At 29.7% G+C, this 25,296-nt stretch overlaps 1 protein-coding gene across 1 annotated transcript; it reads left to right on the top strand.

Moving 5' to 3' along the window:
* Positions 1 to 4,843: 4,843 nt before the first annotated feature.
* Positions 4,844 to 5,527, top strand: LOC107871731. The gene has a single exon (XM_016718624.1). The coding sequence runs from the start codon at positions 4,844 to 4,846 to the stop codon at positions 5,525 to 5,527; it is 684 nt and encodes a 227-aa protein (XP_016574110.1).
* The last annotated feature ends 19,769 nt before the right edge of the window (positions 5,528 to 25,296 follow it).

Genomic DNA, 25,296 nt, shown 5'->3' with positions numbered 1-25,296 from the left:
ATCAATTGTGGCACTATATTTGATGAGGTCCTTTGTAGAGGTAATGAAACAAATGTATCTTATGGCTCCTAAGATGAAGGCAGTCTTACCTTTTAGGTATAGTAAAGCCATTAAGACCATTGTAGTTTCCTTATCTCTTGATATTTGCCAAAGCCACTTTCTTTGTGCCATTCATGCTAAGCTTTTCATGTCACGCACAAAGGACCCATGGGTATATTCCAAATGTGAACAACCTTGGCTTGATGACATATGTGATAGTTTCAGATTACAATCCTCTTTCCTTGATGTTTATCTTAGTCATGTCCTTTGTGATGCTTGTGGTACGTGTTTCATGATCATAACAAAGGATTATTGGTTGTATTCCAAAAGTGTACCCCTTTGGTATGTCTATATAATTTGTGGTACTAATACTAACCCTCCTATCATGAGGATTGTGTGCTTGTTTTCCCTCTCTTTGGTTTTGCAAGGTGCGAATTTGAGGACAAATTCCTTTCAAGGTGGAGAGGATGATATAAGCATGAGGAGCACAAGGATTACAAGTTTTTGTTTAAGGTCCATGTTTTGGATTTGCAAAGGAATTAAAGACTTTTTGAAGCCTTTTTCAAAGCCTTGTCCAAGCTTGGGAACTACAAAGATACAAGGCGCGTTTATGAAAATGGACGCGGTTGAGCATGTCTTAAGTTCATCCAAGGGAGTGTATGTATTAAAGTATGAAGACATGCCTTGAGTATCTTAAAAACACTACAAGTCAGCCCCATTTATACACTCCAAACCCACCCCCTTCATTAAGGGTAAATGTGTTATTTCCCATCTATTTTGTCATAGACCATAAATAAGAACCCCCTAGTCTTATTTTCTTAGTTAGATCATTTTAAAATCACTTAGTAACATTGAACACCATATTTTCTCTCAAAATGAGAGTAGACATCAAACATTTTAAGCTTCACAAGTGAAATGTTCTACTTGTGATGTGAGACAGCTAGAAACGAGAGTGCTTGAGTGAACCGAGTTCCTCTTGTGTTCCCATAAGAACTTGGTGCTTGTTAATGTGATTTGTAAAGGTTTTAGAGTTTGATACACTCTTTAGTTGCTATATTTTATATTCTCTTTGTGTTAAGTTATCTATCTCCTTATCTTTCAAGTTTGTGTGTTTGTTGTTTCCGTTTAATGTCTTGTACGTGTGGACTATTTTTGTGAGTTTGTAGACTGTTTTATTCTCTTGTAGATACCGTTTGATATCACTGGATCATTGGATTGAATAAAGTAAAATCCTCGAATGGATATGCATTTAGTTTAGGTGGAGGAGCAGTGTCTTGGAAATTATCCAAATAGATATGTATTGCCCACTCTACAATGAAATCTAAGTTTATCGCGTTAGATAAAGCCGGTGAAGAAGCTGAATGACTCCAAAATTTATTAAAAGATATTCCTTATTGGTCCAAACCTTTGACACCAGTATGTGTATACTGTGATAGTCAAGTTCCGATAGATAGGATAAGGAACATGATGTACAATGATAAATTTCGTCATATAAGATGAAGATATAATACCATTAGAGAACTACTCTCTAGTGAAATTATCATTGTTGATCGTGTAAACTCAAAGGATAATGTATCAGATCCACTTACAAAAGGCCTATCTAGAGAGAGAGTTGAGAGATCATCGAAGGGAATGGGTTTAAGGCCCAGGACAAGTCAGCATGACGATTACTCTATCTAGTAGATTAGAGATCCCAAGGTTTAGGTTCAAGAAGATCAAATAAAGTTGTAACTGACGGTTCAACATTGTCAATCTACTCAACCCATTCTCTTGATGAAGTCAATGTTCAATGAACAAGGATAAGGCTTATGGTTTGAAGCTTTTTAATGGTTTCTAAGTTTGACAGGTTTGACCAAATAGTTTGATCTATAGGATTAAACATTTAGAAATCACCTATGTGAGGGTGAAGTAAAAGTCGTTTCAAGGAGAATGTTAATAAAGGCCTATTCTCTATGCTCTGATGAAACCAAGATGTGTTCATAGATGAAATGCATAAAATCGTGAAAACCATAAATGATAAAAGGTTGGTTGTGTGACTTGTGTTGTCTAGGTGTACACTAAAGTTCGACCATTCAAAGATATCATATCTACTGATTGACTGAGTCCATCCGATGCATGTTCATTACAGAAAGTTCAAAGGAAAATCTACTCATCTAGATGCAGTTAGTCTTTGTTTGTTGATCACATACTTGTCCGTAAATATTTTGTTAAAAGTAGTCATTCCCCATTCATATAGGGGATTGATGAATTTTTAAGAGGCGTGAATAAAAAATAAATAGGTATTTTTTTTAAAAGACACCAAGAGAAAAGATGCAATTTGGATAGGCAAGGATGCAATTTGGATAGGCAAGGATGCAATTTGGATAGGCACCTTTTTCGGATTGAATGGTGATGACCTTTCCTATGGGTTATGACTTTTTTGAAGAGTTGCACCTGTAAAAAGGGGTGCACCTTTCTGAACCGTTGTTTCTCTTTATGAAGCAACACCTTGATGACTATAAATGCCTGTATTTTTCCTCAGGTAAAGACATTTTTGAGTTGAAAAACAATCTTCTTCTTTTAAAAACTCTAGTGTGATCATCAAATCATTGAGTGTGTTCGAAGTTTCTGAAAATTTGAGGTACCTCCATTTTTAGAAAGAGAATCATTTTATCCCGGGAGGAAAGATTCCATAACCTCGGGTACTTGAGGGAAATAAATTCCTTAAGGACACACTGTGCATTCGTTGGATTTGATTCTACAATTTCTGCTTCATCTTCTTTCTTAAAGTTTATAAATACTTCATTTTGATAGTTCATTTGATTATTCATTTGGAATTGTGTTTGAAGTTATTATTATTTCATTGAAGTTTTTGAAAGTTGTTCTTCAACTTAGTATTGAAGTTTGGCTTGAAACATACCGATTTTTGTACCCAAAATAACAACTAGTTAGTTGTCTGGCTTTTATAGTTTTACAATTGATAGGCGTTTCAATTTGCAATGATGATTTGAAATTGTTAATTTAGGTAAAGTATGATTTAAAGTTAGAAATTGTTAATTTAGGTAAAGTATGATTTAAAGTTGAAATTGTTAATTTAGGTAAAGCCTTTAATTATACTACTATAACAACATACCCAGTGTGTGTATTCCCGCCCAGTAAAAGTCTGTAGAGGATAGAGTATGCATCATAAATGAAGTTGAGAAGTTGTTTTCGATAGACCCGCTAAAATATATTTGAAAATCCTATTTGTGAAGTTTGAGATAAAGTTGAAAATGTATTTCGTATAATTTTTTTTTAGTTAGTTATAATTTTTCAAAATACATTTTACTTTTTTTCAAAAAAAAAAAGATATGAAACATGACTTACAAATTCTAAAAGCAAAAAGAATACGCAATCTACCAAACAAGCACGCTTGTTGATAATCATTTCTTTTTTTAACATAATAATTTTTTTTAAAAATTACACAAATACATAATTTATATTTTTAATATTATAAAAATTTCAATTTCCTAAATATATTACAAAAATCCCAACATATACACAAAATGTTATGTATATGTCAGCTATATTGTGTATATTAATAGAGAGGGAAAGTAAAGTAATTAAAAAAGTGGAAGAGAGTATAATTACTTCCAAAGCGATTGATATTTATGTTATTATACTTTTTTCCTCCACTTTAAGACATAATGAACTAAATGGTAAAATCAGAAAGTTGTTAACTAACAGACTTAAATGCAATAACTAACTTTGTCCTCTTCTTATGTACTCTTCGCCAACCTAAATTTACTCCCTTACTTGGACCAATTTTAGGACACGTCACTTGCTAATCAGAAATTATGCCAAATCAATTTATTAATAAGGTTCATTAACATTGTATCATAATTTTATATTTAGATAAATATGACACAACAATATTATTTTTATACTGAACTAGATAATAGATTCTCCTCCTATCATAACATGATATTTGAATTAAAAACTACTAATAACATAATTGGAAAAATGGTTCGAAATATACCTAAATTTTGACCAAAATTATTATAACACGATTCAATTTTGCGAGAGTCCTATGACCCCCTAGACCATATTATCGTATTTTTGTGGCATATATTTACTTAGTTGAACCGCTTCAGATTCTTATGCGCTCAATGTACATGTATTCACGCAGTGATCCAGCTGCGCAAATATATGCCTCAGAAATACGATAAAAGATAATCTAGAAGAATCATAGGACCTCCCAAAATTGAGACATATTACAATAACTTTTGCTAAAATTTAGATATATTTAAGAACTTTTTTCCAACCTAATTACTAGCTATTACAATTAATAGTATAGATCCAACAATGAAACAATATAATATAAAAAAAGTTGCAGCAACTTCAAAAGTTTGAAGGTGTTAGATATTAAATAATATGTTATGGATGTCCATGTGAATGTATCAAGGCATTCATGTAAAACAACATACACAAAGACAATCTTGTAAGATAAGTTTTCCACTATATTGGCTTGGTGGAGAAGTTTTGCAATTTGACTATAGTCTTCCATTGTACATTGTAAGAGATAAGAAGAGTAATAAGAAAAGAACTACTATTATCTTCATTTTCTCTCTGTTAGTGTTATTACAATTAAGTTTAATATTCTGCTTTAATTATTTAACATGTTATCAGCACAAGTCTCTGCAAAAACTTTTCTACGATATTTAAAGGTTAGTATTTAATCTTCTTAAATAATGTCTAATATTTTCAAATGCGAATTTAGTGCCCTAGATATATCGGGTAAAACTTATATGTCCTGGGCACTAGATGCTGAAATACATCTAAATCGATGGGTCTGGCAGACACCATAAAAAACGACAATAAGGCATCAAATCAAGACAAGGCCAAGACCATGATATTTCTTCGTCATCATCTTGATAAAGGTTTGAAAATTGAATACCTCATGATTAAAGATCCCCTTATATTGTGGAACAATTTAAAAGAAAGATATGATCACCTGAAGATGGTCATTCTTCCACAAGCTCGTTATGAATGGACCCATTTGAGGTTACAAGATTTTAAAAATATAACTGTTTATAATTCTGTGATGTTTAGAATTAAATCGCAGTTTAATATATGTGGGAAAGATATCACAAACCACGACATGTTAGAGAAAACATTCTCTACTTTTCCTGCCTCGAGTATGCTCCTGCAGCAGCAGTACCGAGAAATGAGTTTTAAAAAATATTTTGAATTAATTTCTCATCTTCTTGTTGCTGAACAACATAATGATCTTTTAATGAGAAATCATGAAAGTCGACATGTTGGTACTGCTCCATTCCCAGAAGTGAATGCTGTAAATTTTCGCCCAACTAGGCATGAAAGAAGTCCTGACCCCAATCGTGATCGTGGTCGAGGTCGAGGTCATAGTCGTGGTCGTGGAAGATATTTTAATCAGGGTGATCATCTTGCAATAAACAATAACCTTCAGCACCAACAGAACAAAAAGAAGGGGAAGCTCCTGAAGCAGTGACAAGGACGAACTCTGAAAGTAAGTGCCATCGATGTGGAGCAAAGGGGCACTGGTCGCGTACCTTTCGTACGCCAAAACATCTGGTAAAACTCTATCAGGCGTCCCTTAAGAAAGCAAAAAACGATGTTGAAGCAAACTTCCTCTATGAAGATAATGTTGAGCCCCATGGACTTGGAAGTTTCAGATTTCTTTGCAATTCCTGAAGAACATGTAAATCACCTTGTAATTGATAATTATGAAATAATATGATTATGTTAATTTTCTGCTAAAGTTGAATTAGTTTACTTTTCTGTCATTTACTAATCTTGTATATAAATAAAATTTATATAATATGTTATGGGCTAGTAATGTTATAATGTTTATTTTGTTTATATTTTTATCTTGAAGAATATGGATACTCCTCAAATTTTATTTAGATAACTAATCGATCGTGACGATATTTGTGTAATTGATAGCGGGACAACGCACACAATATTTAAAGTTGAAAAATAATTTTCCCACTTACTTAGAAGAAAAGTAAATGTTACAACAATTTCTGGTAATTCAAAATTAATTGAAGGCTCCGGAAGAGCTGCTATATTTTCGTCCAAGGGGACAAAATTAGTTATAGAAGATACATTATTTTCTTCTAAATCCTCAAGAAATTTATTGAGTTTTAAAGATATTCGTCAAAATGGATATCATATAGAGACAATAAATGAAATGAATGTTGAATAGCTTGGCATTACCAAGAATGTCTCAGATCAAAAAAAAGTGTTGAAGAAATTACCAACTTTGTTTTCCGGCTTATATTATGATGAAATTAGTACAGTTGAAGCACACTCTATCGTAAACCAGAAGTTTACTGATCTAAATATATTTGTGCACTGGCATGATCGAATAGGTCATCCTGGCTAAATAATGATGAGACGAATTATTGAAAATTCAAAAGGGCATCCGTTAAAGAACCTGAAGATTCTTACAGCGGATGAATTTTCATGTGCTGCTTATTATCAAGGCAAACTGATAACTAAACCATCGCCGCTGAAAGTTGGTGTCGAATCTCCTCTAGTTCTAGAACGTATACATGGGGATATATGTGGGCCTATTCACCCTAGTGAGACATTTAGATATTTTATGATCCTAATAGACGCATCTTCAAGATGGTCGCATGTGTGCCTCTTGTCAGCTCGCAACCTGGCATTTGCGAAATAATTGGCACAAATAATACGATTAAGGGCGCAGTTTTCAGATTATCCTATTAAGTCTATCCGTCTCGATAATGCTGGAGAATTTACATCCCAAACTTTTGATGATTATTGTATGTCAGTTAGGATAAGAGTTGAACATCCTGTTGCTCATGTTCATACTCAAAATGACCTTGCTGAGTCATTTATTAAGCACCTACAATTGATAGCAAGATCACAACTTATGAAAATAAAATTGTCCACCACAGTTTGGGGTCATGTTATCTTACATGCAGCATCACTTGTTCATCTCAGGCCAACTCATTATAATAAGTACTCCCCGTTACAATTGGTCCTAGGTCATAAGCCGAATATTTTCCATCTATGAATTTTTGAATGTGTTGTATATGTGTCAGTTGCACCACCTCAGCGTATTACGATGGGCCCCCATAGAGGGTTAGGAATATATTTGGGTTTGAGTCACCCTCTATAATTCGCTACCTTGAACCATTGATGAGAGATTTATTTACTGCTCGATTTGCAGATTATCGATTTGATGAAATAAATTTTTTGCAATTTGGGGGAGAAAAATGTGAACTTAAAAGAGAAATTGCGTGAAAAGTTCCATCATTATCTCATTTTGATCCACGTATCCCCATATGTGAAAGTGAGATCCGAAAGATCATTTACTTACAGAAATTAGCAAATCAAATGCCAGATGCATTTACTGATTCGAAAAGGATAACCAAGTCACATATCCCTGCAGCGAATGTGCCTGTCCGAATTGAAGTTCTAAAAGAACCATCTTCTAATGTAATAGCTTCTGAATCCCAAAAATACCTGAAGCGTGGTAGGCATTTGGGTCCAAAGGATAAAAATTCTAGAAAAATGAGCATGAAAAATGATATAGATAATATTATAAAAGATTCTCCTGAAGAAACTCAAAATCTGATTAATCCTGATATTCCTGAAGAAATCAGCGATCCCGACACTCAAGTGAATAAAAAACTTTCAATAAGTTCTACTAGTAATGCAGTAAAGTTAGATCGATCGAAAATTATGGTGGATAATATTTTTGCATATAATGTCGCACTAAATATCATGCAAGACAATGATAACCTTGAACCTCTATCTGTCGGAGAATGTCGACGAAGAAAAGATTGGTCAAAATGGTAAGAGGTTATTCAATCTGAATTGAACTCACTTGCTAACAAGAGTTTTTTGCACCTGTAGTCTAAACCCCAGATGGCGTAAAATCAGTCGGCTATAAATGGGTCTTCGTACGTAAAAGAAATGAGAAAAATGAAATTGTAAGATACAAGGCACGCCTTGTTGCACAAGGATTCTCTCAAAGGTCCGGTATCGACTATGAAGAAACATATTCACCTATAATGGATGCAATAATATTTCGATACCTTATCGGTCTAGCTGTACATGAAAATCTTAAAATTCATCTAATGGATGTAGTTACAACTTATCTTTATGGTTCACTTGATAATGATATTTACAGGAGAATCTCAGAAGGATTAAAAATGTCTGAAGCATATAGTTCAAAGTCTCGAGAATTATATTCAATCTGATTACTAAGATCGTTGTACGGTCTAAAACAATCAGGGAGTATGTGGTATAATCGCCTAAGTGAGTATTTGAAAAATGAAGATTACATAAATAATGTCATTTGTCCTTGTATTTTTATTAAGAAAACAGAAACACCAGGATTTGTTATACTCGTCGTTTATGTGAATGATATAAATCTCATTGGGACTCCAGAAGAGGTCCAAAAGGAAATTGAATATCTAAAGAAAGAATTCGAAATGAAAGATCTTGGAAAGACAAAACTTTGTCTTGATCTGCAAATTGAACATTTAGCAAACGGGGTCTTCATTCATCAAATTGCCTATACCGATAAAGTTTTGAAAAGATTTTACATGGACAAAGCATATCCATTAAGTACTCCAATGGTTGTTTGATCACTCGAAGTGAGTAAATATTTATTCCGACCTTTGGAAGACGGTGAAGAGATTCTTGGTCCCGAAGTACCTTATCTCAGTGCAATTGGTGCACTTATGTACCTCGCTAATGCTACAAGGCCGTATATAGCATTTTCTGTTAATTTACTAGCAAGGTACAATTCTTCTCCCACGCAAAGACACTGGAATGGAGTTCAGCATATATTGAGGTACCTAAAAGGGACTATTGATATGGGTTTGTTTTATACTAACAAAGCTAGTCTAGATCTTGTTGGTCATGCAAATGCAGGTTATTTATCTGACCCACATAAAGTTCGATCTCAAACAGACTATGTATTTACATACGGAGGTACTGCAATATCATGGCGATCGACAAAACAGTCCATCGTTGCTACTTCTTCTAATCATGCTAAGATAATAACAATCCATGAAGCAAGTAGAGAATGCATATGGTTGAGATCAGTGGTACATTTCATCAAAGAGAGATGTGGCCTGAAGCTCGATATCAAGGTACCCATGATCATATTTGAAGACAATGCAACATGCATAGCTTAATTAAGGGGAGATAAAACGAAGGACATTTCGCCAAAGTTATTCTTCACACATGATCTTCAAAAGAATGGTGATATTGATTTGCAGCAGATCCGTTCCAGTGACAATCCAGCAGATTTGTTCACCAAATCTTTACCAACTTCAATCTTTGAGAAGATGGTATACAGGATTGGGATGCGAAGACTGAACAGGTTGAATCAGGGTCTTCATCAGGGGGAGTAAGAATACGCGTTGTACTCTTTTTTCTTAACCAGTTTTTTTCCTACTGAATTTTTCTTGGTAAGGTTTTTAATGATGCAACATTCAAATGAGTATTTACTAGATCATCCTCTACATGGACATCTAAGGGGGAGTGTTAGATATTAAATAATATGTTATGGACGTCCATATGAATGTATCAAGTCATTCTTGTAAAACAAAATACACAAAGGCAATCTTGTAAGATAAGTTTTCCACTATATTGGCTTGGAGGAGAAGTTTTGCAATTTGGCTATATATAGCCTTCCATTGTACATTGTAAGAGATAAGAAAAGTAATAAGAAAAGAACTACTACTATCTGTATTTTCTCTCTGTTAGTGTTTTTACAATTAAGTTTAATATTCTGCTTTAATTATTTAACAAAAGGCTCTTTTTTAAAATATAAAAATTTGTCTCAACTTTTAAAAAATAATCTAATGGTGATATCTTGAGTCAAAAAGTGGTTTGAAGAAAGATTTGGCTTTCAAAATCTCTCAAAAACTAGATAAATTTTATGGTCAAATACATATTTGATTTTTTTCTAGAAAAATAATTTTAAATTTATGACCAAATGGGAAACTTAGTCTTATAAATACTCTCTTCGTTTCATTTTATTCGTTCCAATTTGACATTGCACATTAATTAAGAAAAATAATTAATAATATGATTACTTTACCATAGTATTTCTATTAAATGATGTTTACATTTTAATTTGGAGAAAAAATAATTAATATTAAGGATAAAAAAGAAAAAAAATTGTCTTGTCTTGATTAATGAAAAATAACAAGTAAAATGAGAACTCAAAGTAGGAAATTTGAGAGAGTAAAATGAGACGGGGGAGTATGAAATTCTATAATTTGTGAAAGCAATCAAAATTTCTCCAACACCAATCTATTATCAAATGAGCAATCTGTAGTTCATAAATAAGTATCGTAATAACCTATACATCGAATTAAATTACTTATATCCATATTTTTTTTATAAATAAATATTTACTATTGCATATTATTACAAACTTTCAAATACCAAACTATTAAAAAAACATAAAGAAAAATTATAATATCAAAATCACAGTATTAATTTTTTTAATATCATATTCGATATCTGTCGTAAAATGTCCACTCTACCATTGATAACGTGTTGCCCATTAAGGCTAATATTGAAAAAGGAGCATAGTTTTACTACTCGTATGGTATTGCGCTGTGCCAAAAACTTACACGCACGTTGTGTATACATCAAATAAATATTTTAATTATGGTTAAGTAATTAAATAAAATAAAATACATATTAATTAATCATGATTAACTAACATGAATTCTAAATTCAAACACGTGATATGCATATATTGACTTAATGTATATATCGGGTGCGTGTAAGTTTTAACTCGATGTCCTTTGATTCTTTCATAGTAGTTTTATACAACTCCTAAACATATATATTTTCTTCCTTTTTTAAAAAAGGTATAAAATCAGTATTTGAATTCATTTTAAAATTTTAGGTGAAGAGATAAATCACTATCACAAAAAAAGTACAAATTAATAACGAAAAATATATAGCTAAATTACAAAATTCCACGCTAATTCTATCATTCTATGAGTACATAATTTATTCTGAATGCAATTAGCAAAAGAAATTATTATTTAGTATTTATAAGTAAAAAATTTTAAATTTGTTTCTAAACACACGGTTAATAGTTATTGATTTGATCTAGATACTACGACTTTTAGGTATTTTGATTGTTCAAACTTGCCAATATAGGTTGAGGTAGACTAATAAGTACTTCTTCAAACTTGATTCAAGATCTTAGTTTTAACCGTTGGTGAGTCGCCTATGGTTGGAAGCACTTTACCCTCTGAAATGGGACTTTCGAACATAAATTTGGATTACTCAAATTTTAAAATAGGTATCGAACATGGAACGTTCAGTAAAATGAAAGAAAAAAATCTTCAAACTTGGAGGGAAGAAAATTGAGTCCAACAAAAGATGGATGACTAATGACTGTCGTATATTGACAAGGAAAATAAGCCCCTTAATTGCATCGTAAAATGTCCATGTCATAAACTTATAATATATGGACAACAAAGATATTCTGGAGATCAAGAAAGGCATCATCAGCAACAACAACAATAAATAAATAGTGCCAAGAATAGCATGCAAAATCCAAAAATCAGTTCACATGAAAGCACAAAAAGACACATGCCTAACACACGCCAATATATAAGGTAAATCATCCATCCACCAAGTATAGTCCCTCTTATATCACACAATACAGTACAGCTCAGTAAATAACAACCAAATCTCTATGCACTTGATATGTATAAAGCTGTAGCAGGTGCACATGGACAGTAGCTCTCTGTTCTACATTTTGGAAAACAACACTTCACCCACCATTAGGAGGATTGAATCTCTTCACATTAATTCGAGAAGCAATAATAATACTCCAATATCCGAAGTGCAGTGGCGGCGGAGCCAAAATTTTTATTAAGGAGTTTAAAAGTATACACACGAACTAGTCGAAGGAGCTTCAATATTTACTATATATATAAAAAATAATTATAATCATATATAAATAATGTAATTTTTCGTCAAAGGGGGTTTGTCTGAACCCCCGAGTATATGCTTGCTCCGCCACTGCCGACATAGTTTCATTAATGAGATTTAAAGAGGGTAAGATACAGTGGCGGAGCCAGGATTTTCACTAAGGGGTTCACAAGTGAACGTACGAACTAACCAAAGGAAGTTTGACATCTACTATACATACATAAAAAATAATTTTAATCATAAATATATTGTATAATTTTTTATCAAAAAGGTTCGAATGAACCCCTATCTTTTAGTAAAGAAACTATATTTCTGATAGACCTTCCGTTCAAAAGAAGTGTAGTCAAAATAAATAAAGCAGATGAAGCAATAGGCAGCGAAAGTTGATGAATAAGATACTATGAAAATACAAACTAATTAACTAACAAGGCGTTTGATCATGAGATTTGGAAACCTGGTTTCAAGTTTTGATTACAAATCAATGTTTCTTTGTGAAATTTCTACAAAATTTTAAATTCAACTTGGAATCATTATTTCAAATCTCCATTCTCCAAAAAGTAGGATTTGAAATTCAAAATTGTAATTTTCAAATTTTTTTAAATATAAAATGTGTGCATGTATGTGTATGTGTTTTCTTTAAAAGATATATCACTAACTAGAAATTTCGTAAAAAAAAATTTATGCTGTGAAGAGATTATTCATATCATATGAGAGAATATTATCAAATAATAGCTAACTAGCTATTACTATTGTCGATTTATTGGATAACTAAATCTTTGAAAAATCATATGTATTTGAAATTTTGTAATGATATATAAGCACAAATATTTATATCTCAATACCTAGTTTATGAACTATGATTTGTACATTTGATAAAAATTATATAAAAATTAGGTAAATTTTAATGGTTTTCACAAATTGCGGGTTTTTATGTTTATAAGAAAAAATGCAACATAAAAATTCAAATTACATATCTAAACAAACCCCAACTATAAATCAATCTAATTTCAAATCATGATTTCATATCGCATGTAAAAGACTTTAACTCAGAGTAAAATATTAACTTGAAATCAATATTATTTCAAATCATAATTTCATATTGTTAACTCTAAATGTAAAGCTTAACTCAAATTTAAAGTTCAACTTCACTATCAATCTATTTTCAAATTATGATTTAATCATATTCAATTGAATTTTTAATACGGAGAAAATGAGAAGAGAAGAGTGATCCCGGCCAAAGAGAAGTTCAAAAAAGAACTCGGAATCAAAATAAGTTAAGAAATAAAAAGAAATGATTAAAATAGGTCACCTATTTAATAAGTTACCAAATAGGCTAAACGTAATAAATTATTACATTTTTTTTTTAACGATCAACTAACAGAGTTGACTTTTTAAAAAACGTAAGAATTTCTTACGTTTTACATATTTTTTTTATAAAACATAAGAAATTATTACGTTTTACAAATAAATATGTAAAACGTAAGAAATTCTTACGTTTTACACGAAATTCAAGATAAGAAAAAGACAATAATTTATCATGTTATTAATAAAAGTTACTTTTCTAAAAGGTATACCACATCGTAATAAATAAATACGATGTATATTTTATTTTTTGACAAAACTTAATTTTTACTTTAAGTCTTACACTTTTCAGTACATGAATTAAATGACGTAAGAAAGTGTGGGAAGTGTAAAGTGTTTGGTCATTTGATTCTAAATATTGCTTATACCTAATAAAGTTACTTTCTTACGTCATTTAATTTATATACTGAAAAGTGTAAGACTTAAGTAAAAATTAAGTTTTGTCAAAAAAAAAAAAGTATACATCATATTTATTTATTACGATGTGGTATAACTTTTAGAAAATTAACTTTTATTAATAACATGATAAATTATTATCTTTTTCTTATCTTGAATTTCGTGTAAAACATAAAAATTTCTTACGTTTTATATATTTATTTGTAAAACGTAATAATTTCTTATGTTTTATAAAAAAAATATGTGAAACACTTTACACTTTCAAAAATTAATAATCTATTTTTACTTGACACAAAGTTTAACAAAAAAAAAATATTATGGCCTTAAATTAAAATTGTCAATTATACCAAAATATTCTTTAATCTTGTGGTCCTAAATATGATATGTGAAAAGTTAAAATTATAATATTGGCAAAAAAGAAAAGAGATCAATCATTTGAAAATTGACTAAAAAGGAAAGTAGATCATTCTTTTTTTAAACGAATTAAAAAGGAAAGTAAATTATTCTTTTTGAAATGGAGGAAGTGTTTTTTACACTTTATGCCAAATTACACTATCTGTCAAATTGTAAAAAAATACGTTTTACACTTCACTGCTCATTTGAATTATTTATCTTTTCTCTTTATAATAATTTTTTATGTTTTACACAAAAATAAAAAAAAATAAAAAAAGGGAATTATCAATTACCTCATGAACTTGCAACTTCCCTTATATTTATTTTACATCACAAAATAAAATTTATGTGCTAAAAATATGAAATTATTCTTTAAAAGTTAGTGTTTCATAGTAGTTTCCGATTAGTGTTTCGATTAGGATTTTGAGGAGACTCACATTCACAAATATGTTTTCTATTATAATTAATGAAGTAAGAAATCACAATGTAAGTTAAGAGTGTACAAAAATTAAACCGATAAAAATATTATTGATTTATCGTTATTGGATTAATAATTTTATAAAAAAATTATTGTGTTATGGATTCGATTTTAATATCATTATTACTAAGTGTAAGACCTAAGAAAATGGAAAGTGGAAAGTGTTTGGTCATTTGATTCTAAATATTGCTTCTACCTAATAAAGTTACGTTCTTACGGCATTTGATCTATGTACTGAAAAGTGTAAGACGTAAGTAAAAATTACTATGTTTTATCAAAAAAAAAAAGTATACATGGTATTTATTTATTATGATGTAGTACAACTTTCGAAAAAGTAACTTTTATTAGTGATGTAATAAATCATTATTTTTTTTTATCTTGAATTTCGTATAAAACGTAAGAATTTTTTACGTCTTACATATTTTTTTTTATGAAACGAAGGGAGTATTTTTTTTAATGATGTGATAAATTGCTATTTTTTATTTCGACTTTTATATAAAATGTAATAATTTCTTACGTTTTATATATTTTTTTGACAAAACGTAAGAAATTATTAAGTTTTACAAATAAATATGTAAAACGTAATAATTTCTTACGTTTTTAAAAAAGTCAACTCCGTTAATTGATCGTTAAGAAAAAGGTGAAAACATAATAAATTATTACGTTCAACCTAATTTGGTAACTTTTTAAATAGGTGACTTATTTTGGTTGTTTTGCTCATTTTGATTCCAAGTTCATAATTTATTACGTTTAGCCTATTTTAGTAACTTATTAAATAAATGATCTATTTTTATTATTTTTTTATTTTTTGACTTATTTTGCTTTCGAATTCAATTCACATGAAAGTACATAAGGACACGCGCCCACCACACGCCAATATATAGATCAAATTCATCCGCCCACTCCTTATTCCAACTGTCGATGTTAAATATATTTTTTTTAAAAAAATTTATGATCTTACATGTGAAAAGTTAAAATTAAAAAATTATAAAAATAAGAGATTATTTTTCTAAACGAATTAATAGAAAAATAGATTACTTTTTTCCTAAAAAAAGGAGGAGGTAATTAGCACAGCATTTCCTCAGTAAATACTAGCCAAATGTCCAAATCTCTATGCACTTCATATGGTAAAAGCTGTAGAAGAAGCATACATTTTGAAATTTATGAATTCCAAATTTGAGCTCTTTTAAGTTTTTAAATTTTAAATTAATGAGTGATTTGAAACAAACCGGCCATGATTCTATCCTTGCGAAATATTTCTTAAAGGTATCAAAATTTAAATAAAAACAATATATTCAATAAAATCTCACAAGTGAGGTTTGAAAAGGATAAATCAGGCATAAAGAAGAGGAACACATATCCAAATTTAAATATTTAAATTAAAAAAATCCTTTTTGGGTCACTAATGACTATATGACTATATACCAAGAAATTACATGGGATAACCTCAATAGTAGATGACTTTAATTTTATCCCTCATAAAAAATTTTAAAAATTAGTCTTCCTTCCTTTTTATATATAGGACAAGTATATTTTTGTCCCGCTACAGCTAAAATATTTTTAAACTTTTCATGTTTATATATTTCTCAATTTCTATATTTATATTTTTTTAACTTTTATATTTTTTTTTCTTGATTTTAATTTTTTTCCTTTTTTAATTCATTTGTCTCAAACCTTTATTTTTATTTTTTTTTCTTTTCTTTTTTCTCAAACATTATTATCTCTTCATTTTTCTTTTCTAAATTAATTTGTCTCAACCTCTTTTTCTTTCTTTTTTATTTTTATCATTTCTCTCTTTTTTTAAATTATTTTTCTCAAAAAAAATAAAATCCTGATGTTTATTTTTCTCAATCTTATTTCTTTTCTTTCTTTTTAATGTTTTTTATTCTTTTCTTTTTTCTTAACATTTATTGTTTTTTCTTCTCTTTTTTTTTCCTCAATCTTTTTTGTATTTTGTTTCTTTTTTTTTCTTCTCAAATTCTATTATATTTTACAAATAAATAGAAAGTTGGATAGTCCGCAAAGAGATCTTCTTCCTTTGACATCAAAGTAAATTTAAGGGCATGATTTGTTGTTTGAAAATCCTTTGAGATAAGTCGATAAAAGTTATAGAAAATCTCATTTGTCTCTCAATTTCTATTTTTATTTTTTAAACTTTTTTTATTATTTTCTTGATTTTAATTTTTTTTATTTTTTAATTTATTTGTCTCAAACCTTTATTTTTCTTTTACTTTTTTTCTTTTTCTATTCTTTTTTCTCAAACATTATTATTTCTTCATTTTTTTTTAATTCATTTGTCTCAACCTTTATTTTTCTTTTCTTTTTTATTTCTATCATTTCTTTTTTTCCTTTTCTCAAATTTTATTTTTATTTTTTTCTTCTCATGTTTACTTTTCTCAATCTTATTTTTTCTCTCTTTTTAGTGTTTTTTATTCTTCTCTTTTTTCTTAACTTTCATTGTTTTTCTTTTCTTTTTTTTCCTCAATCTTTTTTTCTTTTATGTATTTTGTTTCTTTTCTTTTTAATCTTTTCTCAAATTCTATTATATTTTGCTAATAAATAGAAAGTTGGATAATCTGCAAAGGGATCTTCTTTCTTTGACATCAAAGTAAATTTAAGGGCATGACTTGTTGTTTGAAAGTTCTTTGAAATAAGTCTCGACTCTAAGGCCAAAGTTATAGAGCATCTCATAAATCAAGACACAATGTGGTAGTGTCAAGTCTTGCTTGTGGGGCTTAACTTGTTGTTTGAAAATCATTGAGCTAAGTTTTGCCTTTGAGACAAGAGTTATAGAACATCTCATAAATCAAGACACAATACAGTAGTGTCAATACTTGCCCATTGGATGTAACTTATTTTTCTAGGATGTTCTTGGGCTAAGTCTTGTCTTAGGGGAATACTAATAGAACATCACATAAATCAAGACACAACATAGTAGTGTCAACTCTTGTTCATGGACATAACTTGTGGGTTAAGTCTTGCCTTTAAGGAAAGATTATAGAATATCTCATAAATTAAGACGTGATGTAGTAGAATCAACTCTTGTCCATGGGGTGTAACTTGCTGCTTGAAAGCCCTTGGACTAAGAACCCGTTTGAATAGGATTAAAATCTAATCAAACCAGTTTTTAATCTTTTTTTAGCTTTCTAGGTATTTGGTAAAATTAAAAAGTGTTTAAAAAAAGCTAAAAACTGATTAAAAAAGGTAAAAAAAGTGAGAAGTTGGGTACCCTCAGCTTTTTACTTTTAAAATTAAAATTCTTTTAGGTTTAACCAAAACATTTACCTTTTTATTCTTTATATTTTTCTCTAATTCCAACAATACCCTGAACTTGTAGCCCTTAAATATATGATTTTTTTTTGTTTTTCTCTTTGCTGCTTGTTTTCATCTCTTTCCTCCAATTTCCTCTTCATCTTTCTCTTTTATTTAAAATCATCAGACATCGAAGGTTTGCTCAAAAAATTTATTTTAGAATTAAAAATTATAAATAATTCACTTTATTTACGGTGTTAACATCTTCAAGGTCATTTAAGTTATTTTGACAACAAAAAAGTATTTAACAACACTTGTTTACCAAACACATCAACAGTTTTTTTTCAGTTTCACCCCTTCTATCCAAACACTTATTTTAAGCTTTTAATCACTTAAGCTAAAAAATTATTTTTTAATCCTATTCGAACGGGCTATATGCCATACCTCTAATGTAAGAGTTCTAGAACATCTCATAAATCAAGACATGATAGGGCGTAAATTGTTGTTTGAAAGTCGTTGGACTAAGTCGTGCCTCTAAGATAAGAATTATAGAACATCTCATAAATCAAGATATAATGTAGTAGTGTCAACTCTTACCATGAAGCATAACATGTTGTTTGCAAGTCCTTGATTAATAAAATATCTCATAAATAAAGATATAATATAGTAGTATCAAATCTTGCCCATGGGGCGTAACTTGTTGTTTAAAATTCCTTAGGCTAAGTCTTGTCTCTAATGAAAGAGTTATAGAGCATCTCATAAATCAAAACATAAAGTGATAGTGTCAACTCTTACTCATGGGACATAACTTGTTGTTTGAAAGTCCTTGGGTTAAGTCTTGCCTCTAAAGCAAAAGTTATAAAATATATCATAAATCAAAACAATGTGGTAATGTCAACTCTTGTCCATAGAACGAAACTTGTTGCTTGAAATCCCTTGGTCTAAATCTTGCCTCTAAGGGAAGAGTTATAGAGTATCTCATAAATCAATACACAATTACTACTAGAAATTACCCCTGTGATGACGGTTGGAAAACCATTGCAATAGACAATAAAATCGTTGTCATAGCTCTACCGCAACGGTTCCGAAAACGTCCTATATGTGGGTGTTGCGATAGGTTTATGACAATGATTTATACGATGGTTGGTTGAAACCATCGCCATAGGTGAAGCTATAGCAACAGTTATTTTTTGACATATTGGGATGCCTCTTTTCGTCTATTACAATGGTTACTAACCGTTGCAATAGATTCTATTGCAACGACATTAAACCGTTGCAATAGACATTAAACCTCTGCAATAGCATCTATTGCGATGATTTTGTTATTCTGTTGCAACGCTTTTTGAGTACCTATTACAACTATTTCATTAAACTATTGCAACGATTTTATTGATCTTTTGTGATGATTTTTGACTATATATTGCAACGGTTGAAAATTTTGTATTACCTAAGAAATGAATTTTCAATTTTCAATTCGTATTACCTAAAAAGTGACGGATTGTAGATCTGTGTCTTGATAGAATAAGGAAGTCAGCAGACAACTGCACTGGGCTTCAAGGATTTTTGGTGTTCCATGCTGTTGGAGGGGCTTGAACGTTTCTCTGCTTCTTGAGAGGCTTTTCGTTGACTATGGAAAGAAATCGAAGCTTGGATTCACCTGAGAAATGGGTTTTTAATTTGTCGATTAATCTGAGAAATGGGTTTGGTATAGGATTTTTGATATTTTATTGAGAAAGAGAAATATGTTTTGTTTTGGCGGACTTATCTGAAATATTGTGGAGAAAATTAATACGTGATGCAATAGATGATTTTTTTTCATTAAGTGTTGTCATAGATGTTTCTATGGCGACAGTTTAAAAAAACGTTGCTATATATACACCTACTGCAACGATTTATTTTCAATAGCGACGGTCATAGTGTTAATAAAACTATTATTTTTGACAATGGTTGAAAGCGTTGCTATAGAGTATCTACAACGATGCATTTGCAACCTTCGCTAAAAGGACCGTTGCCACAGGTCCAATTTCTGGTAGTGAATGTGATAGTGTCAACTCTTATCCATGGAGCATAACTTGTTGTTTGATGATCCTTTGGCTAAGTTTTACCTCTAAGGCAAAAGTTATAAAACATTTCATAACTCTTGCCCATGAAACGTAACTTGTTGTTTGGACTAAGTCGTGCCTCTAAGGCAAGATTTATAGAACATATCATAAATCAAGATACAATGTGGTAGTGTCAACTCTTACCCATGAGGCGTAACTTGTTGTTTGAAACAAGTCGAAGAAAAGAAAGATTAACAAATTGCGAAAAAGAAAAAAATAAAGAAGAATATTAAAAAAGAAAAAATAAAAATCAAAGAAAGAAAATATAGAAGTTGAGAGGAGAAAAAGAAAAAAATAAAGGTTGAAAAAAAATAAAAATAATAAAAATAAAGGTCAAAAAAGATTTTTTTAAAAAAAAATAAAAAATAAAAATTAAAGCAAAATAAAAAGAGAATTTTTTTTTTTTTAAATAGACGCTGGGAGGAGAAAGGAAAAAAATAAGGATTGAGAAAAACTAAAAAGAACAAAAAAAGAAAAAGAAGAGAGAAGAAAAATAAAATAGAAGTGAGAAGAGAAAAGGAAGAAAAAAGTAAGAGTTATGAAAAATTAAAAATCAAAGAGAAAAATAAATAAAATCAAAGTAAAATAAAAAAGAGAAAAAAATAAAAGTTGAAAGATAAATAAGTATGAGGTTGTTTAAAAATATTTGAGATGTAGAGGGGTAAATAGGTAATTGTTATATATATATATATATATATAAAAGATTGGAGGCTAATTTTATAGGACTTTTTTTATGAGGGATAAAAAAATAAAAAAAATCCTAAAAACACAACTTAAGTTATCAAAAATACTAAAAATTCCTTCATTTTTTAAAAATTACTAAAACTCCTATTTTTATTATTTTAACTAAAGTTACAGATACAACCTATAAGAAGCCAATTTTTTTAGGATTCAACTAAGCAGATTGAAGGGAGTGATTTGCTCGTCCATCAACAATATTTTTGCAAGGACGGTTTCTTGCCATAGTTGTCTTCAATTCTTCAGAATTTTAAAAAGTAGTTTTTCCAGATTCATCTTCACTCTCATCTTATCAGGTTCAACAATTTATATAAAAAATCAAATCAATCTTTATCTTAAAATCTTTTATGGTTATCCTGTTAACATTGTTAAATAAAGGCTTAGTATATTGATGAAAAGAGAAACTTCAAAAAAGCAGGGATATTAATAATATCTGACAATTTTCATGAAAATAGATTCAAACATAGAAACGATCCCGCTGTGATGAAGAAATTGCATGAGAAGATGGCAAAAAAGGCTAAGAAAGAAGGCGCAGTTTCAAAGGTATACTTCGGACAAAAAAAGAAGAGTTGTTGAAGTTACAACTAGAGAAACCCTTCAAAACGTATTAGATGTTTGGTAGAAGTCAACAATCTAGGTCGAGATACATATTTGAATACATATGATACTTTTTTTTTTGTTTTTATATCTCTGTGCATGTAACAATCATCTTTTATATTCTCTTGTTAGATATATTTAACTATAATAAGTATATAAAAAATACATATTATTAATGTAATTCAAGATACATATTATTAATGTAAGAGATACATACCTAGTTGTATAATATTATATGTATCTTGTATAACCTTTTAAAAATGTATATGTTATGTGGATACATGTATCTTTAAGTTGAATTAAAATTAAAGTGTTTTGTTGAATAGTATATATGTTCATTTAGAAGTATTTCAGTTGTAGTACAAATTGATTATTGATAAGAAGTATTCCAGTTGAAGTATATAAGTTGAGTATTTCAAGTGTTATAGATACATACAACTTTCATAATAATATGTATCTCTTCATAAAAGTGCATAGGATTATTATGTATATTACTTGGTAATTTCGAATATGACATGTTTCTCTGTCAAATATTTATATATGTATCTGATAACACGAAAAAAGATAATCTATACTTCATTATATTCTAGAAAAATTTTGTTCAACAAAGATTCATCATTTCAACTAAAAATATGTATCAAATATATAAATATGGAGACTGAAACAACAACAACAACAACAACAACAACAACAAACTCAGTGTATTCCCAGCAAGTGAAAAATATGAAGACTGAAACATTATACATTAATAACATCATTACAAAATTATTGTAGTTATGTATATATACAGTTTAAATGCAAATGTGTTGTACAACAAGCATGTAATGTGAAATCTTCAATTATGTCCATGCCAAAAGCAGATTTAATATCATTAATTATGTCGGTTGGTGTGTGTACCCTCTTACGATTGACTAGTTTGGGAGCCGTAAAATTGCTAACGAACGCAATCGTAGCTTGAACTTGGGCGAACATTATATCTTTCAAGGGCAAGTGAGTACATCATGAAACACCCTTACTTTGAAGAGTTTCAAACCCTTTCGACATGACATTTTAAGAATCCAACTACGATTCTCCGAAAATTATTTTAGGACATAGCTGCAAAGACACAACCATATTGAAATCAACCTATTTATTAATAAATGTATCACTAATTAATTAACACATGATGATTATTTATGAAATGCAACATTAATTTACACTATTCACTTTAACGTTTAAAGCATCTCACAAATTTTGTGCTATACATAAACTAAATTATGTATCTCACTATGCACTAGCCAATCATTTATGTATCTCGATCAAATATGTTCACAAATTTTGTTCGATACATAAACTAAATTATGTATCTCAGTATGTTCTTGCCAATATAATATGTATGCAGATCAAATTTGTTCGTAAATGAATGTATCTCAGCACCACCAAAGGATGCAGTGCAGCGGATGGGGCTGCTCCTCCCTTAACCAAAGGTTTCGGGTTCGAGTCCTAGATATGAAAAAATTCTTGGTAGAGAGTGCTTCCCCCTGAATGGGGCCCTACGCAGCGCGAGTCCAAATTAGTTGGACTCCAATGCGGGTATCGGACACCGAATGAAAAACAAAAAAAAAGAATGTATCTCAACAATTGTAAATTTTGTATCTCTATCTCAAGAATATGCAACACGTGAAATACATAATTTATGAACTAACAACAATATCATCTTTATCTCAAATCAAAAATATTTTTTATTTTTGCTGAATTATAACAACAACAGATATATACCTTTATTCATTGGATATTGTGAATTTCAAATTGAAAGAATATTTAATGGCACACTTTTCTTAACTTCTATGTATAGTTTCACCCCAATATCATTACCAAACAACAATAAAGATGAATGTCCTTCAATACGTATCGAGCTTCAACAATGTAGCTTCACCCCATATCATTACATGTTCTCCAATTATAATGCCTCAATTTTATATCTTCGTATTTGACATCAGTAATCAAATACCAAAATTTTGTAATAACACCGACATATCATTGAGGATTATTGAAAAAAAATACCGAGATATTCAAATGTTGAAAAAAAATCACAAAAAATAGAGAAAAAAGGAGAATATTGATTCTGAAATTTGAATGGGGAGAAGAATATTTAAAAAATATACATTATTTAACAAATTACGTTTTTCTAGAGATTTCTTACTGTTAATTAGAAGATATGAAGAGTAATTTACTCCCTAATTAAGTTAATTTTTGTTACTTACCTTGATTAACACGCATTAATTGCTTTACAGGATGTATCACCAGTTATCTATCCTTTGCAATTAGATGTATCGGAAAATCAAAAAAAATTAGAATTTTATGAAATTTTGATAAAGATTAGAATAAGATATAATTAGGGATAAATTACTCAGAATTTATGTAAGTTTTACAATATTGGAATATTTAAATTTTTAGTATCAACAACTATTGAATTTAAAATGAAATTTCAAAATATTGGTTGGATCAACATGTCCAGTGAAATATGGAGCACTTGTTTTTATTTTCAAATTTTCAACTTTGACAAATGAAAAAAACTTATGTGGAGTCAATGTCCAACAGAACTTCTTTTCCAATTTTTCTTTAAATCCTCTCTTTTCACTTCAGCAAAGAGTCCAAATGTTCAATTATATGTTTATCCTGTCTTAAGCCATTGATAGAAAGTAGAAGCTAGTTGAGAGTTTTTAGCGAAAAATGTCCTTTATTTAGGGGAGTATAGATTTATTTTGATTCTTTAAATATGACTTCAAGTATTTTCGGTCACTTAAATTTGCTAAAGGTGGAGTACATTTAGTCCAACTAACATAGTGAACTTGAAAATTAACCAAAAAAATACGGGAAAATTGATTGAGAAAAACATAACAACTTTCAAACAGACCCAAAAAAATTGATCGATCGAAAAGTTCGATCAAGCTCGATCGTTCTTTCAAAATATATTTTTTATTTTAAAATAAAATTGATCCTGTTTGGTCGGTTAAATAACTAAACTCGATTGTTTTTCTTGATTTTGGCACAAATAAAACGAACAACTTCGGTCAGTCAAAATTTTAAAAGATGGGATTAAATTGACCAAGTCGATGGATTTTTGCCATATTTTTAGTAGTGTTTTTTTATGTTCACTATTAGTTCTTAAGTCAATTATGCTAGTTGGACACAAAAATATTCAACTTTAGCAAATTTAACGGATTAAAAATGCTCAAAGTTATATTTGAAGAACAAAATTGAGCTAACCTCATAAATAATGGATAATTTCAAGAGAAAACTCGTGTTGATGACATTAAGCTTGTGAAAATTCAATAAGATTTTAGTTGAAGAAAATGGCAGTGTGTACCAACTAAGACACCTTGTTGGCATACATTAGCCATGTCTTAAAAATTGACATAAAATGGTCAATTTCACACGTTTTGGTCTAATAAAATTTGCATCACTAATATCTTTTGTATACTAATATCGTCTAATTTCTTTAAAGAAGAGTTAGAATTTTGTACTTAAAATTAGGGATACACTGCTGGTACATCCTCTTGAGCAATTTTATTAATTTTTACGGCTAATTCGATGGGGAAGAAAATTGTTAATAATTCTGATTTTGAGGATTTTCATCATAATTTCATTTTAACCACATGCAACGTCATCTCAGTCGAACAAAATAGAAAAAAGAGAAAAAATTGAACAAATTCAAGCAAAGAAAAAAAAAACAAATTGAAATAGACCTTGTTAGACGTTGAGCGTTAATTCGTAGTAGAGGAAGTATTTAGTAAATGAGGAGGAGGACAATCAGGGTGCGGAACTTTTGAAGAGAAAAGCAAAACAACACAAATAATTAGGATGAATAATAAACAAATAATTGTGATCGATCGTGTTGTCACGACTCAGGTTTAGGTCTTGAAGGTAACAGGCATTCCAGATCAATAAAGATCCGAGAAGACTATCTACAACTTCAACCCAAGTTCAAGTCTAGGACAAGAA

This window comes from Capsicum annuum, chromosome 5 (assembly GCF_002878395.1).
Source record: "Capsicum annuum cultivar UCD-10X-F1 chromosome 5, UCD10Xv1.1, whole genome shotgun sequence".
NCBI classification, from domain to species: domain Eukaryota; kingdom Viridiplantae; phylum Streptophyta; class Magnoliopsida; order Solanales; family Solanaceae; genus Capsicum; species Capsicum annuum.
The sequence above is the reverse complement of the archived record's forward strand: the minus strand, read 5'-3'. Positions and strand labels throughout refer to the sequence as shown.